A 13,506-nucleotide genomic window follows, 5' to 3' on the forward strand; every position below is an offset into this window, starting at 1 on the left:
TAAATACATTGCATATATGTTTGTTGAATATTAACCTAATAGACCTCTAAAATCATTAGGTTTAAGTCAGTTAGAAAAACCAGTGGTTCACTCAAAACAAGGTTAAACAGAATTTAGCTATTATGCCACCCGCTGCTGGAACCAGCTTCCAGAAGAGGTCAGATGTGCTCCAACATGAGCCACATTCAAATCAAGACTGAAAACACAGCGTTTCCACTGAAGGGCGCCCCGAACTCAGTGTAACATTTTTGTCTTTTCATTCTTCTTTTTTTTTTCTCTCACTTTTTCTTAAGTGATTTTGAAATTGAATTTATGTATCTTTTATTTTCTTTATTATTTCTATGTAAAGCACTTTGAATTACCACTGTGTATAAAATGTGATAATAAAAAGGCAAATAAACTTGCCTTGCTTAGCAGGCATTATAGCATTTGTGTAACTGTCTTCTTTGGTCAGTTGAGCCACTTTCATGGCAGTGCAACAGTTTGAATTTTGCTGAGCAAGTTGAGTAAAGCTCATTTCTAGCTAGCTACCTGAATTGTAAGGGCCCGTTCAGACAGAGTGTTATTTTTTTAGCCCGTTTGCGCTGTTTAAAAAAAAAAAAAATTCTCTTTATACAAGCACTAGACCAGTGGTTCTCAACCAGGGGGCCAGGTCCCACTGGAGGGCTTCAGCAAACTTCCAAGGGGGCCACAAGATGACTCAAAATTATTTAGAATGTTATATTAAAATAATACAACTTAATGCTAAAAACTGCTAAAATTATATATTTACACCTCTAGTTTCGGAGAGTGATAGGGCTTCAGAAAATTGTCTTGGAAAATGGGGGTCCTTTGGGTCCAAAACGTTGAGCCACGTTTCACAGTTTTTTCAGCATCTCATGCAGGAGCATCTCAAGACACATGCGTTCTGTAACTTCTGTTCTATCCTTTGCACTACATCTAGCTTTTTTTTAGTGAAAGAACATGTTCAGTCTGATTGACTCCTAACATATCCAGTTTAATGTCTTTAGCTCTAATTCATATACTGTAGGTTTAAATATGGAATTTTGCAGATTTCCCCTCAAAATCAGCAAAGAAAAGGTGAATTTTATCCCCCAAAAAGTTAGCAGATTCCATCTGGGCCTCACGTTGACAAAGTATAGAGTATGTTTCTGGCCTTAGTACCTTCAGAATATCTGTACTGGGTCAGTTTTCATTTTGAGCACCCTGAATGTTCTGTTGCCTCAGATGAATCGCTTATGGTGTTGTATTCATCGTTTGTAAGTCGTTTTCGATGAAAGCGACTGCTAAATGAATAAATGTTTATGTAAATGTTGCTTGAATTTGCCCTCAGCTATTCAAAGCTGTGTTAGTTGGCCTTAAAATTGGCCCTCCTCCCTGCTTCAACATATCAGTAGTGCTTCAAGTCATGCAGTGTGCCATCCACAAAACATCACACCAAAGCAATACAGAAGATGATTTGGTTGATAGCGTTAAATTGATTGCGAGGATTGAGCAGATTACCTGTCTGAGACCGTATTATTACCTGCAACTGTGAAGCCCTTGTGAACCGTGTTGCCTGCTTCTCTAGGGTGCTTGATCCTGGAAATGGAGAAGTCTTCTATTCTCAGAGGTCAGGTAGAGAGCACGTGAAGAATCGACAGCTTTGAGAGGCAGACTTGGACAGTGTTCAGCATGACTCTTTTGAAAGGCTGCTTTTGTAGCTGTGAGGGCTCGCTGTTTCAGTGCGAGGCTTAGGTGTGCCACACAAGGACCCCAATGCCCAAACTCAATAAAGCAGCCAAAGCTCTTAAACACACGTGTGCACATGCAAAACCCACTTACACATACACTCGTAACTCAGAGGCCTCAGTCTGAAAGCTGTGAAGAAGACTGCATGTGCTAAAATGTGTACTGAATGGCATTTTGAAGTCGAGTTAACAGGACAGATGGGAGCTCGTACATGTGTTATTGTAAATTCCTTTCATAGAGGCTAGCACATATGATTGATTACCGTGAGACTTTGTTTGAGCCTATATGAAAACGGTGGAAATTATGATTTTGTTATTGGAAGTGAGGTAAAGCTGAAGTATGTAATTTCTGCTACATTAGCACCACTGAACGGAATTGCAGAAATAAACAATGTTTTCAAAACAGATTTCTGAATACGCTTCCAGTTGTTCAAACAGTCAGATAGTCCCACCTCCAACTCAAGCCATTGGTTGAGTAACAGGGTGGGTCTAAGCGGGTCTCTCAAAACAAACACAGGAATTTTTGTAGTGCCACATAGAAACAGTATTTACAGTTTTCAAGAAAATTAACCTATGAATGGCTTACTTCTAGTTGTCTCTGCATATTAAGCTGGGATAGGAGCTGGGAAGCTTGGGATACTTTTTGATACAAAGCTCCAATTTGCATACAATACTTGTGCTATTTAATTCGTTTCATTTGATGTTTGGTTAGGAATTTCTAGAGTCGTTCAGCTGTGGCCTAGGGGTTTGCATAATTTCCTGTCATCTCTCTTCTATGTGTGTAAATGAAGATGGTAAAAAGGATCTAGAACATTCATCTGAATGTCTTCTCCCTTTCACAGTGGGTGGCAGGGTGAATCAGGAACTCAAGTACACACGGCAGAAGATCGGAGAAGAGGCCATGTTTAGTCCTCAGCTCATGATTCAGACGCCGCTACAGGAAGGTGCTAACATTCTGACCGTGGAGGCGCTGAAACAGCACCTCGATTCCGCCATAAAGGCCAGCAGAGTGCACGTTTACATGTACAACAGGTAATGCCACATGTCCCAGGAACTACTGTGTGAGTGATATTCCTGTAATGAAGTGAATAATGAATTGTGTGATGCTCATTCATGGTAGCTTAATCCTCTCTGCTCTCAAAACTATTAAAGGAATAGTTCACCCAAATTTGAAAATTGTGTCATGATTTACTCACCCTAATGTTGTTCCAAACCCGTAGGACTTTTTTATATTTTTTTAATGCAGAACAGAAAAGGGATCGCTTAAATGAATACTTTCAATGCAGTGGAGAGTTCCTTGCTTTAAAGCTTATAATAGGACCCAAAAGTATCATAAAAGTAATCCAAGTGATTTCTGCATCATATTCCAAGTCTTCTGAAGGCAGATGATAGGTATTGGTGACAAATGTAAGTAATTTTCAGTAACAATCTTAATCAGTTCGTTCACAGCGGTGCGTGCACTTGCGTGCCACTGTGAACGCTAGTTACGTATGTAACTGTGGTTCTGTGAATTCCGGATGACTATTTTCTCGACCTATCTAGCTTGCGTTGCGATTATCCATTAGTGCTTAACACTGCCTCTGGCAGTCAGTAGGAATGAAAAAGAACAAGAATCTCTCATTCAATCAGTGAACGCTAGGGTTGTTTCTCACCAAATCATATTGTAGGCTTATAGAAATCTTCGGTTATAATAAGTAAATCATGACAGAATTTAAATTTTTGGAAGTTTCTCCAAGAAACTTGCTACAGCTATCTTTTACAGTTCATACTATTTCTGCTGTTGCATTTTCAGGCAATGGAAATTGGAACATTTATGCTACAAATCAGGAGAACTTGTTACAGAAACCAATTTTGTGGACCAGGTAAGGAAGAATATTTACACTGTCTTTTAAAAATGATATTTTAGTAGAAATGTATGAACTTGAGAAGAGGACTCACTCATTACTGAATACTTGTGACTGTAATAGCGATTTCTTCTGTACAGATTATAGAGAAACTGCACCCATGTCTGATCATCACTCCTTTGGACTGCTTCTGGGAAGGTGCTAAGCTACATTCAGGAACGGTCTACCTCCCGTAAGTTACACTCGCATTTCTGTATTTACTTGAAGCATGTAATATTAGCTGTTGTCCCACCTGGCTCTCGCACCTCTTACTTTAAGCGTTGCAGTCGCGTGAAGTGATGCAAACAGTGCAAGATAGTTTGAAACTTCTCCGGGTGATGCACTCTCTCGCATGGAGACGCTCGTTTCTCACGCATGTTTGCCGCAGCTTGACAGCTTGCGATGTGCTGATACATGTATGTGACACAGTGCGTATCATGAAGGAATCAGCCATATGCAGCTCTATTTGGAAAAGAGAGTTTGTTTTTTGTGAGTTAAAGATGGATCGAAATCAAATGAACAAAAAAGTGAGAGGGGGCAGTCTTAGCCTATATTATGCTGCTAAAAAATAAGTTTTTCCAATATAAATATCTAAAGCTCCTTTAAAACAAGGTACATTTACTCGAGAAGCTATACTGCAGAAGATTTAAAAAAAAAAAAATTCAGAGAATGTTGAATATAATCTTGAAATATATGTATTTTGTCAAAAAAAAAAAGCATGTTTCAAAATATAAGCTAGAGCCCTGAAATTGAAGAAATTGTGACAGAAATATATTACAACTGTATACTAAAATGTAATATTCACTGTAATGATAATAATAATAATAATAACTATGCAATATATCACAAGCAATACTGCTGTTGAATAAAAGTTTGGCAAAAATGTTGAAAAGTTCTATTTTCACTTGTTAAAATTTTTAAGAATTAATTGATTAGACACCATTTTGATGTTGAAATGAATTTAAACACTAAAACATGGAGTTCTGGAAAAGAGTAATAATAATAACTAAAAGGAAAACATGATATGGTAAAGAATAAAACAGATTTCAGGGTGCTACTTAAAAACATTTAAGCAATGCATTATTGATTGAGGAACACTTGAAGGAAACATGTATTTCTTTACATTTATTATTTACATTGAAATGTAACTTTTGAAATAGGGTAAACAGGTGTGTTCAATAGCACATTTATGCTGTGGTACCGTAATTTCACTGGTATCGGTACCGACTACTGAAATTTTGGTACCGTGACAACACTAGTTGCAGCCCTAATGGACATATTTCTACTCCGAATAGAGCCATGTTGACAACCAACAAACAACCAATCTTCAATTTAAAGGAAAATGTATTTGCTCCAAACAGGGCATACATTTTTTTTAGAGAGTGGCGAAAAGGGGATTTCACCCTGCTTATTTGATTTATTGGTGCACAGTCTACAGTGCTGTTCTCGAAAGGCCTTCATTGTGATAGATAACTGCTTCAGGCCCCACACAATTGTTCCACTTTTGCTGCTAATAGCTCCTTGCAACTGTTACATTACGCAGACAACCACCAAGTCTGCAAAAGTTTTTCTGCCCTCACCCCTCCTTCTCTCCCTCTATCATGGATGGTAAATAAGGATTTTACTGTGTTCTGTTAGGGGTACTTGGAATAATGACTAAAGCCTGGTTAGGCACATACAATGTGGTCTGAACTGCTGTAGGCCTGCCAGCAGAGCCTTCTGTGAACAGAAACAGTGAAAGAGAGGGGCTAACTGAAGGAAAGAATGAAAGAAAGAGGGACAAATGAGAGAACAGTGGTACAGGGTAGTGATAGGCCACGATAGTCGACTAGTCATCCAACAACTGACTAGTCGATAAGTGAGGTTGACTAGTTTTTCTAGATTTTATATATGTATTTCTTTGGCTGTTGTGTTCTGTCTTGCACTGTTCTTTGAGCGTCCTGCCATAAGTGTTTCATTTGTAGGAAGCCTTGTCGCTTTAAAATAGTTAGACTTTTAAAAACGTGTCTTTAGACCCCTGCTTTCTATTCTATTGCGCTTCGTCTAGCTTTTTTTTAATCCAGTAATGTACATTTTATGGAAACGCCCACTAAAGGCCCATTTATATTTACTGGGCTAGCATGTCTCTTTTAGTCCGCATACAAATTATGATGAAATGCACTGACCTTTTTGTTCTGCTAAGGTGTCCGTTTGGTGATACTTATGTTTGTGCACATACCTGCAATTATTGACCTAGGAAAACTCGGCTAGTCAAAGAGCGTTGATGACTGGTTAAAAGAAATTGTCGGTGAGGTTTGGACTTGAAGTTCTTTTATATATATTTATTTTCCTTAACGACGTCCTGGGTAGTATAAATGCAGGGTGCTTTTGCCCTTAACTATTCTTTTGAAAATATGTCGTTTTTTTACATCAACGGCGTTGGAATGGAAACGAAAATCCTGTTTGACAGAGGTGGGCTTAGATAGTTACTCTCTAAGGAATGATGAACAGTGCAGGGGAAAAGGAGAGAGGAACGCCATCTGAGGATAGAGTCAAACATATGGGGTGGGACAGGAGACTGGTTGAAGACACAGCAAGAGAAGAGGGTGCAGAAAACCCGACTGAGACGAGATGGCAAAGAAAGCACGGGAGGTTTGCGAAACTGCTGCGTTTTGCTGTTAGTTGTGGGAAGATGCCAAGGCCTGAGCGGGATCACCCAGCACTGCAGTATAATTAGAGGGGATAAAGATCAGATGAGCAGATTGATTCCATTTTCTCAAAGCTGTTATTATGGAGGCAGGCTGAAATCCAATCTCAACTACATTTGTGCTGCCACTTCTGTAATGTACAGTGCCCATCGATCCCTAAGCCTGCAGAATTCCATCGTGAACCTTCATTCGCCAAACCATTTCAAGCACGCCCATGAGTAAGACAGTCCACCACCTTAAGCAGGGCTTAGTCGGTGGTGCTCCTTGATAGTTGGCATTTTGCAAAATTGTTTCTCAACAGACCTGACTCTCCACATCAGATGATCTTTGCTATCCCAGTTTTCTAAGTGGGATGTGTTTTGCTTTTGTGCTTGGACAGAACCCCTACTTTTTCTCTTGTCCTAATTCTGCTTAATACATATTCTAAGTTAAACTAAATGCTGACTTGTGACTGATGATTTGAGATTGGTATACAAAAAGTAACAATTTCAAGCTCTTTAACCTCAAACAATAAAAGTGTTTATACTAATTTTAACATGTGTAATGGGATGGAGTGATAGGATAATCATATGTATGATTAAACAGCATTACGGGCCATTCACACAGGTCACATTCGTTTGTTCTGTCTCTGCTATTTTTTAATTGTTGGTCAATGTGCATATGCATAGACCTGGGTAAAAATATAGATTTTCAGATGCATCACAATCTATGTTTGAACAATCTCTATCGATTCTTAAATCCTTAGATTGATCTTTAACTTTGTGACAGCCCTTTATAATGCAAGTAATTCACTCACATGTGTGACCAAATCTTGCGCTATGTGACTAAAAATGTTTATGATTAGCCACTGGCTAGTAAATGTTCAGATTTCATTCACCAGCGATTGAGTAGTATAGTGGAGAAGTTATTAGCACAGAGGTCCTTTCACTGCATGTTGAGAGTAAAAGTCTGGTTTAACTCATTCTGTGTGTCCAAAGATGAGATCCACAGATCCATATGTCATTAAAAAAATGTCTCTTTTAATACCCTTTCTTTTTTTACAGTCAGTTGTTGATTAAAACTAACAAAAAAAGAAACATTTACTTCTAATCAAATATCGATGCACTAGAGAAATTACACGCATCTCCTTTTGTTATATGCGCTTACTGGCTGACGCTGGTAGTCTTAAAGAAACAATATCGATTTAGCATGTGTTCTACATATTAATGTAAATACTTCTATAAAGTGCAAATTATGCAAGTAAACAATAAAAATGTAACAAAAATATACATGCAACATAATATATGAATTTTAAGACATTAATTGATGGAAAAGACTGAATTAAAAAAAATTCAAAAGCTAAAGTGTGACCAATTTGATGAAAAACTAATAATAAAATATAATTGGTAAAATGTACTGTATATTTTCAAATTGTACCTAGACGGGTTGTCTAGAAGATTCCTTTATATTTAAGAGCATTAGCTGAGAGAGCATTTCTTTCATATGTAACAAAATGAACATTGTAACCGAAATGTACCCAAATGAATCGAATCGAGAGCTTGTGAATTGGAATCAAATCGAATTGGGAAATCTGTATCAATACCCAGCCCTACATATGCACCAGAAGAACATCTAGCCGTTGCACCACGTCTTGCTTTATTGTCAGTGTTTTGCGCCATTAAAATGCTTTGTCAAGTTAAAAATAGTTCAACTTTTGGGACTGGACTATCTGTCGACTAATTGTAGACGGGGAAATGTTCTGTAAAGAATGTTCGAAAATAGTAAAATGCATTATTTTTGCAATTCTGCACCACTAATTTATACACTTTAGCTTTAAAGGTTATGTAAGTTCACATCAGGGTAATGGTTTGTGTCTTTTCTCCTGCAGTGGCAAACCCCCAATGCAGTGGACCAACTTTGATCCTATGGGATTCATTGCTGAGCTGAAGATGCTAAAGTATCCAGTGGACACCTGGGAGGAGATGCTGGTGAAAGCAGAGGTGGGTCATGGATACATGGACCGCCCCTGTCTGAACCCCGCAGACCCCGACTGCCCATTGTCAGCCCCCAACAAGAACACAACACGGGTGAGTCCAGTATGCAGGCAAATAGCTGAAAAACACTTGCTACAAAGCCTTGACGCTAGTTTTTTGTTCTTTGTTAGAAGTCTGTTTCCCAGTCTCAGTCTACAGTAAATATTCACTAATTAAGTGTTTTTTTTTCATTATTTTTTTTTATTGAGTTTACCACTTCTAATTTATGATCTGTCATCTTCTTAAGCCTTTTGATGTGGCTCGTGTTCTGACTGGTGGCTGCCATGGGCTTTCCAAAAAGTACATGCACTGGCAGGAGGAACTTATCGTAGGTGGGACCAAGAAGAATGACAGCGGCAAACTTCTGAGGTAAGAGACCACTTTAAACACTGATGGCATTCCAAGAAATAGATTAACCTTAATGTCTTTTGATAATAAAGCAAGATGGATGGTTTTGAGAAGGAGGTGAGGGAAAGATACAAAAAGGAGAGAACAATAGAGGTAGAGATGAGACATAGACTGTGTCAGCTGTGCTCTGAGAAATTAACACATTTTTTGAGCATTATGTATCTAAAAATCTCGGTCTGCTGATGGTTTTCTTGTGGCATTATTTGAAATAGATTGAAATGTATGACGGGCCCTCCTTTCTCTCACTCTCTTTTCTTCTCTCTCTTTCTCTCTCATTTCTCAATCTCTCTTACATACCCAAAGTGAGAGGTATGTTTTTTCGCTTTCTTGGCTGAATGTAATCATTAGTAAACTGCATATTAGTATGCACTCTCACAAACTATAGGAAGCCCACGCCTTTTACCCCAAGATCTGAATATTTTCCCCCCAAGCTCTTTAGGCTTGAGTGGAGACAGAATTCAGTGTATTCACTATGAAAGAACGTTGTCATAAGGCTCAAGAATGAAAATATATAACAGTCCTGGAAAACATTCCGCCTGTGGTCGTGTTTGGAATTGTCCACTAGGACTTTTGGGAAACTCATGGTTTTCTGAAACGAGAAAGTTGATGTTCAGGAAGTGTTCTTGGAACAATTACAGTCCAAGAGTCCACTTGAGGGAGTTTGTACTCTGCTGTTGGGGAAGTCTCAGCTCGCTTGTGAAACAATTTGACCAGAATTGTGTTTTGCAAGTGGTGGATCACTGTATTTTGTAGGGATGTGCCAGGGTGGTCCAACAACAGACTAGTCGATTAGTGGGATCAGCTACTAACATCAGTATGTTGTGGTGGTGGTTTTAATGGAAAACACAATTTTCAAAATAATTAAGAGACGTAATTTCTTGGAGAACGTTTTTGCGTGATGATAACATGCTATGCTTAACAGTGAATAACAGTCTGCACAGTAAAACCCTCTGCAAGAAGTTTTGTCTCTTTTGTGCTTAAGGTTTAGTCTTTTTATGTGCAGTTGATACAGCAAAGCGCTGCATCAACTATACATTTCAAGACGAACACTGTCGGACATGAAATCCTCTGCTGTGAGTAATATACCCATATTTGTGAGGTGATGTGCAAAGATTAAAGTCTTTTGCTGATTCTGTCTGACACTGCTTAAATAAATAGTTGCAGTAAAAAAAGGTTTAAACTGCTTGATGTCATGTGTACCCGCAATATTATCTTGCAGTTCTGCGCTTTTGAATGTGCAGCGAGGATCACTCTGAAACACTCCGGTTACATTAAAATGCATAATTTTATGTTCAGGATGCGCATAAGCGGTTTTGTCCTGCTCTTTATTGGAGCCTTTCTTACTTCAAAGAGCACCTGTTATGGTTTTTCAAATATTACCTTTCATGTAGTTGTTATATAGCTGTTTGTGAATGTAAAAAAGTCTGCCAAGTTTCAAAAATCAAAGTGCACGACAAATGGATTTATTGACTCCCAAAAGAAAGAACTGATTCTGAACACCTGAAATGAGTCATTAGTAATTCCAGACTTACTTCCTGTACTAATCTACGTAATTTGGTATAAAAAAACCCCACCTCTGGTCTTCATTGGCTGCTCGCGAACAGCTTTGACCTGCCCTCAAACACTGCACTAAGCGGTAGACCAATCAAAACAGAATGGGACCAATCAGAGCAGAGTAGGCTCTCTGAAAAGAGGAGTTTAGAATGAATCCTTTAGAACGGATCATTGAACGAGTCGTTTTTGACACTGGGAAAAAAGGTAACGCTCCAATTTAAATTATGAGCAAATTAAAGTGTTTTTTGACCTTGGATGCATGTAAATCTACTGTATGAGACCTTTAAAACAAAATTAGGCACATTTAAAAGCCATAATAGGTGCTCTTTAAGAATCCGTTATCAGTTCATTACCATGTTGAAATGCTGAGCTTAGCATCTGTATATCCCTCTGAAACGTGTCTATTCGGGGTCATGTGAACATAATAATTATGCATTATTCTTAAACCCGACTAGTGGACTAGCTGTTCCAACAACCGACCGACTAGTCCATTATGAAAATTGGTAGTTTTGTACATCCCTAGTGTTTTGGCATGTTAGTGCTTGTATTCTTTCAGTTTCATTAATGAAGGGCCCACAGATAAGTCAGTCAAAATTTACAATTTTTACAGGTCTTAATATTATACATTCTCTCATTACAGTGCTCAGGCTCTTCAGACCATGTTCCAGCTCATGACCCCAAAGCAGATGTACGAGCACTTAAAGGGCTATGAGGAGGTCTCGCACATCAACTGGAACGAGGACAAAGCAGCTGCCATTCTAGAGGCCTGGCAGAGGAGATACTCTGAGGTAAATAGTCTTCTCTCACCACAGATCATCTCATTGGTTGAAAGATCTTCATCCAAAGATGTGAAGATGCTTGCAGGATGACCAGAGTGTAGACTACTTCCTTTGAGAGTCAGATGGAAATGAGAGTCAAACATTAACCCAAGCTCAGTGCAAAAATACCACTGAATATGACAAAAATGAGATATTTAAAATATCTCTGTAATTAATTTGTTATTAATTCTTAAATAATAATACATTTATTATTTAACTTGATATATTTCATAATCTATTGTGGGCCTACTTATGGGTTTAGACACCGTAGTGACCATTTGATTGACTAATTGGTTTATTTGAAGTATTTGACATTAAGAATTAGATTATAAGAACATCAGTTCCAGGGGACAAATATCATCCCTTCAAAAAATTACATTTCTGACACTAGTTTCTTCTGTAGTAATCTACTGCCCATAACAAATTAAATCTTTTAAGATACACCTGCATATACTGCCATTTCTTCTTGTATTTCCGTTATAGTTCTAAAATACATAACTAATTCTAAATAAGTGAGTCAATATGTCTTTCATCAGTTTTTACCTTTCCTAAAACTGAAACTTGTTATTGACAGTTTAGGGGGCGTGTGTGGCAAGTCCAACATTGTGTTTTCTTTGAACATGCACTCACACAAATACACACTCATGCTGCGTGTGAAGACATTCCATCTCGAGTCATAAGTAATGCATACATTCCAAAGGTGCTGTATCTCTTGAGGTTAGGACCCAGCTGTTTAAGTGCAGTCCTTCAAAGGGAGACACTTTCCTTTTTTTCCTCCTCCAAACTTTAAATGCCGGGTTAAGTGTGAACTTGGAAAAATGAGGCACATCTGTAAGGCCAGGAAAGGTCACAATGGGACACTGTAGAAATACATGTGCTAAACTCTTCGTATGTACACTGTATGCGTTTTATGATGGTTCTGTATTGTAAATAACCATCAAAGGATATTTGAGTTGTCCTTTATGAACAAACATGTTTATTTTCCCATTTTTACATTTGTATTGAGAGAAGTGGTCTTTAAATAAATATTCTGGGTTCAGTACAACTTAAGCTCAATCAACAGCAATTGTGGCATTATGTCAAAATAATTTTGACTCGTTTCACATTTTCTTTAAAAAAACAAAAAAAAAAACAAAAGCAAAAATCGAGATTACAGTGAGGCACTTACAATGGAAGTGAATGGTGCCAGTTTTTGGAAGATTTAAAGGAGGAAATGTGAAGCTTATAATTTTATAAAAGCACTTAAAGAAATTCTTCTGTTAAAATGTATTATTTGAGCTGTAAAGTTGTCATTTTTGGGTTTGTTGACATTACATCATCATGGTAAAGAAGTTACACAGAAAAGGTCAGTAAGCGATTTTTATCACACTAAAATCATGTTAACACACATATTGTTTATGTTTATGTCTACTTTTGAAACAGTGAGTATTTTAATGTTAACTGATTGGCCCCATTCACTTCCATTGTAAGTGCCTCACAGTAACCCATATTTTTGCTTTTTTAAAGAAAGGAGGGGCAAGTCAAAATAAATGTTTGTGGTAATCAGTATTTTGCCACAAATGCTATCGATTGTGCTTAACTTGTATTGAACCTGGAATATTTCTTTAATCATATCAATACATTTGTACCGACATTACATTTGGTGACATTACAACCAACCCAAAAGGTTCTGTTTTGTTAGAGTGGGTGTCCATTGCAGAATAAGCCCCTCTTGGTGTGGTGGCCCCAGCACTTGTGTGTGTGTGTGTGTGTGTGTGTTTAGAGAGTGTGTGTGTGTGTGTGTGTGTGTGTGTGTGTGTATGTGTGTGTGTGTGTTTGACAGGACCGTCTGGAACACATTAAACCACTCAGTGCTCAATCTCTTTCACAGCTGCCGTCCCATTGGTGGCTTGTGTGTGACATCATCTACTCTGTTTTGTCAGCCCTGACCTCCGCTTGGCATAGGGTTTCCTTTTTGGTGTATATGTGTGCAGGGCTGAACATGTGTGCATTTGTTAATGTAAGTCTGTGTGGTTTTGGGAGGATGGGCTGCAAAATTGCAAGACTGTGATTTCAGTGGTTTGATTCACCTGAGGGGAAGATACAAACTTAAAATAAGAGGGTGTAAATAGAATAAAGGTGAAACAGCATTGTCTTTAAAATTAATATTCTTTTTCTTTCTTCCTCGCATGCTTCCTCCTCCATCGTCTGTCTTCAGGCCGTCCAGCAAAGTGTGTCAGTAAATTCTTCTCAGAAAGTTCTCACATTCACCAGCACCACCCTGGAAGACATCCTAAAGTCCTTCTCTGATGTCAGTGTGATTCGTATCGCCAGTGGCTACCTCCTAATGGTAAACTCACTCCCACATCTCCAGCCCGGTCTGAAGAGCTTTTGTTTTCATCTAGACTTTCTCACCTTTATGGTCAGGTTAAAGC

General features: G+C 38.2%; 1 protein-coding gene across 1 annotated transcript in view; it reads left to right on the top strand.

The window, feature by feature from the left end:
• Positions 1–13,506, top strand: part of LOC127414914 (protein patched homolog 1-like) — an 83,990-nt gene that overhangs the window by 21,347 nt on the left and 49,137 nt on the right. Inside the window, exons 3-9 of the mRNA XM_051653310.1 lie at positions 2,573–2,762; positions 3,523–3,592; positions 3,715–3,806; positions 8,168–8,366; positions 8,560–8,681; positions 10,915–11,062; positions 13,290–13,421. Coding sequence (XP_051509270.1) covers positions 2,573–2,762; positions 3,523–3,592; positions 3,715–3,806; positions 8,168–8,366; positions 8,560–8,681; positions 10,915–11,062; positions 13,290–13,421 — 953 coding nt within the window. The remainder of the gene's footprint in view (positions 1–2,572; positions 2,763–3,522; positions 3,593–3,714; positions 3,807–8,167; positions 8,367–8,559; positions 8,682–10,914; positions 11,063–13,289; positions 13,422–13,506) is intronic.

This window comes from Myxocyprinus asiaticus, chromosome 24, assembly GCF_019703515.2.
Source record: "Myxocyprinus asiaticus isolate MX2 ecotype Aquarium Trade chromosome 24, UBuf_Myxa_2, whole genome shotgun sequence".
NCBI classification, from domain to species: Eukaryota; Metazoa; Chordata; class Actinopteri; order Cypriniformes; family Catostomidae; genus Myxocyprinus; species Myxocyprinus asiaticus.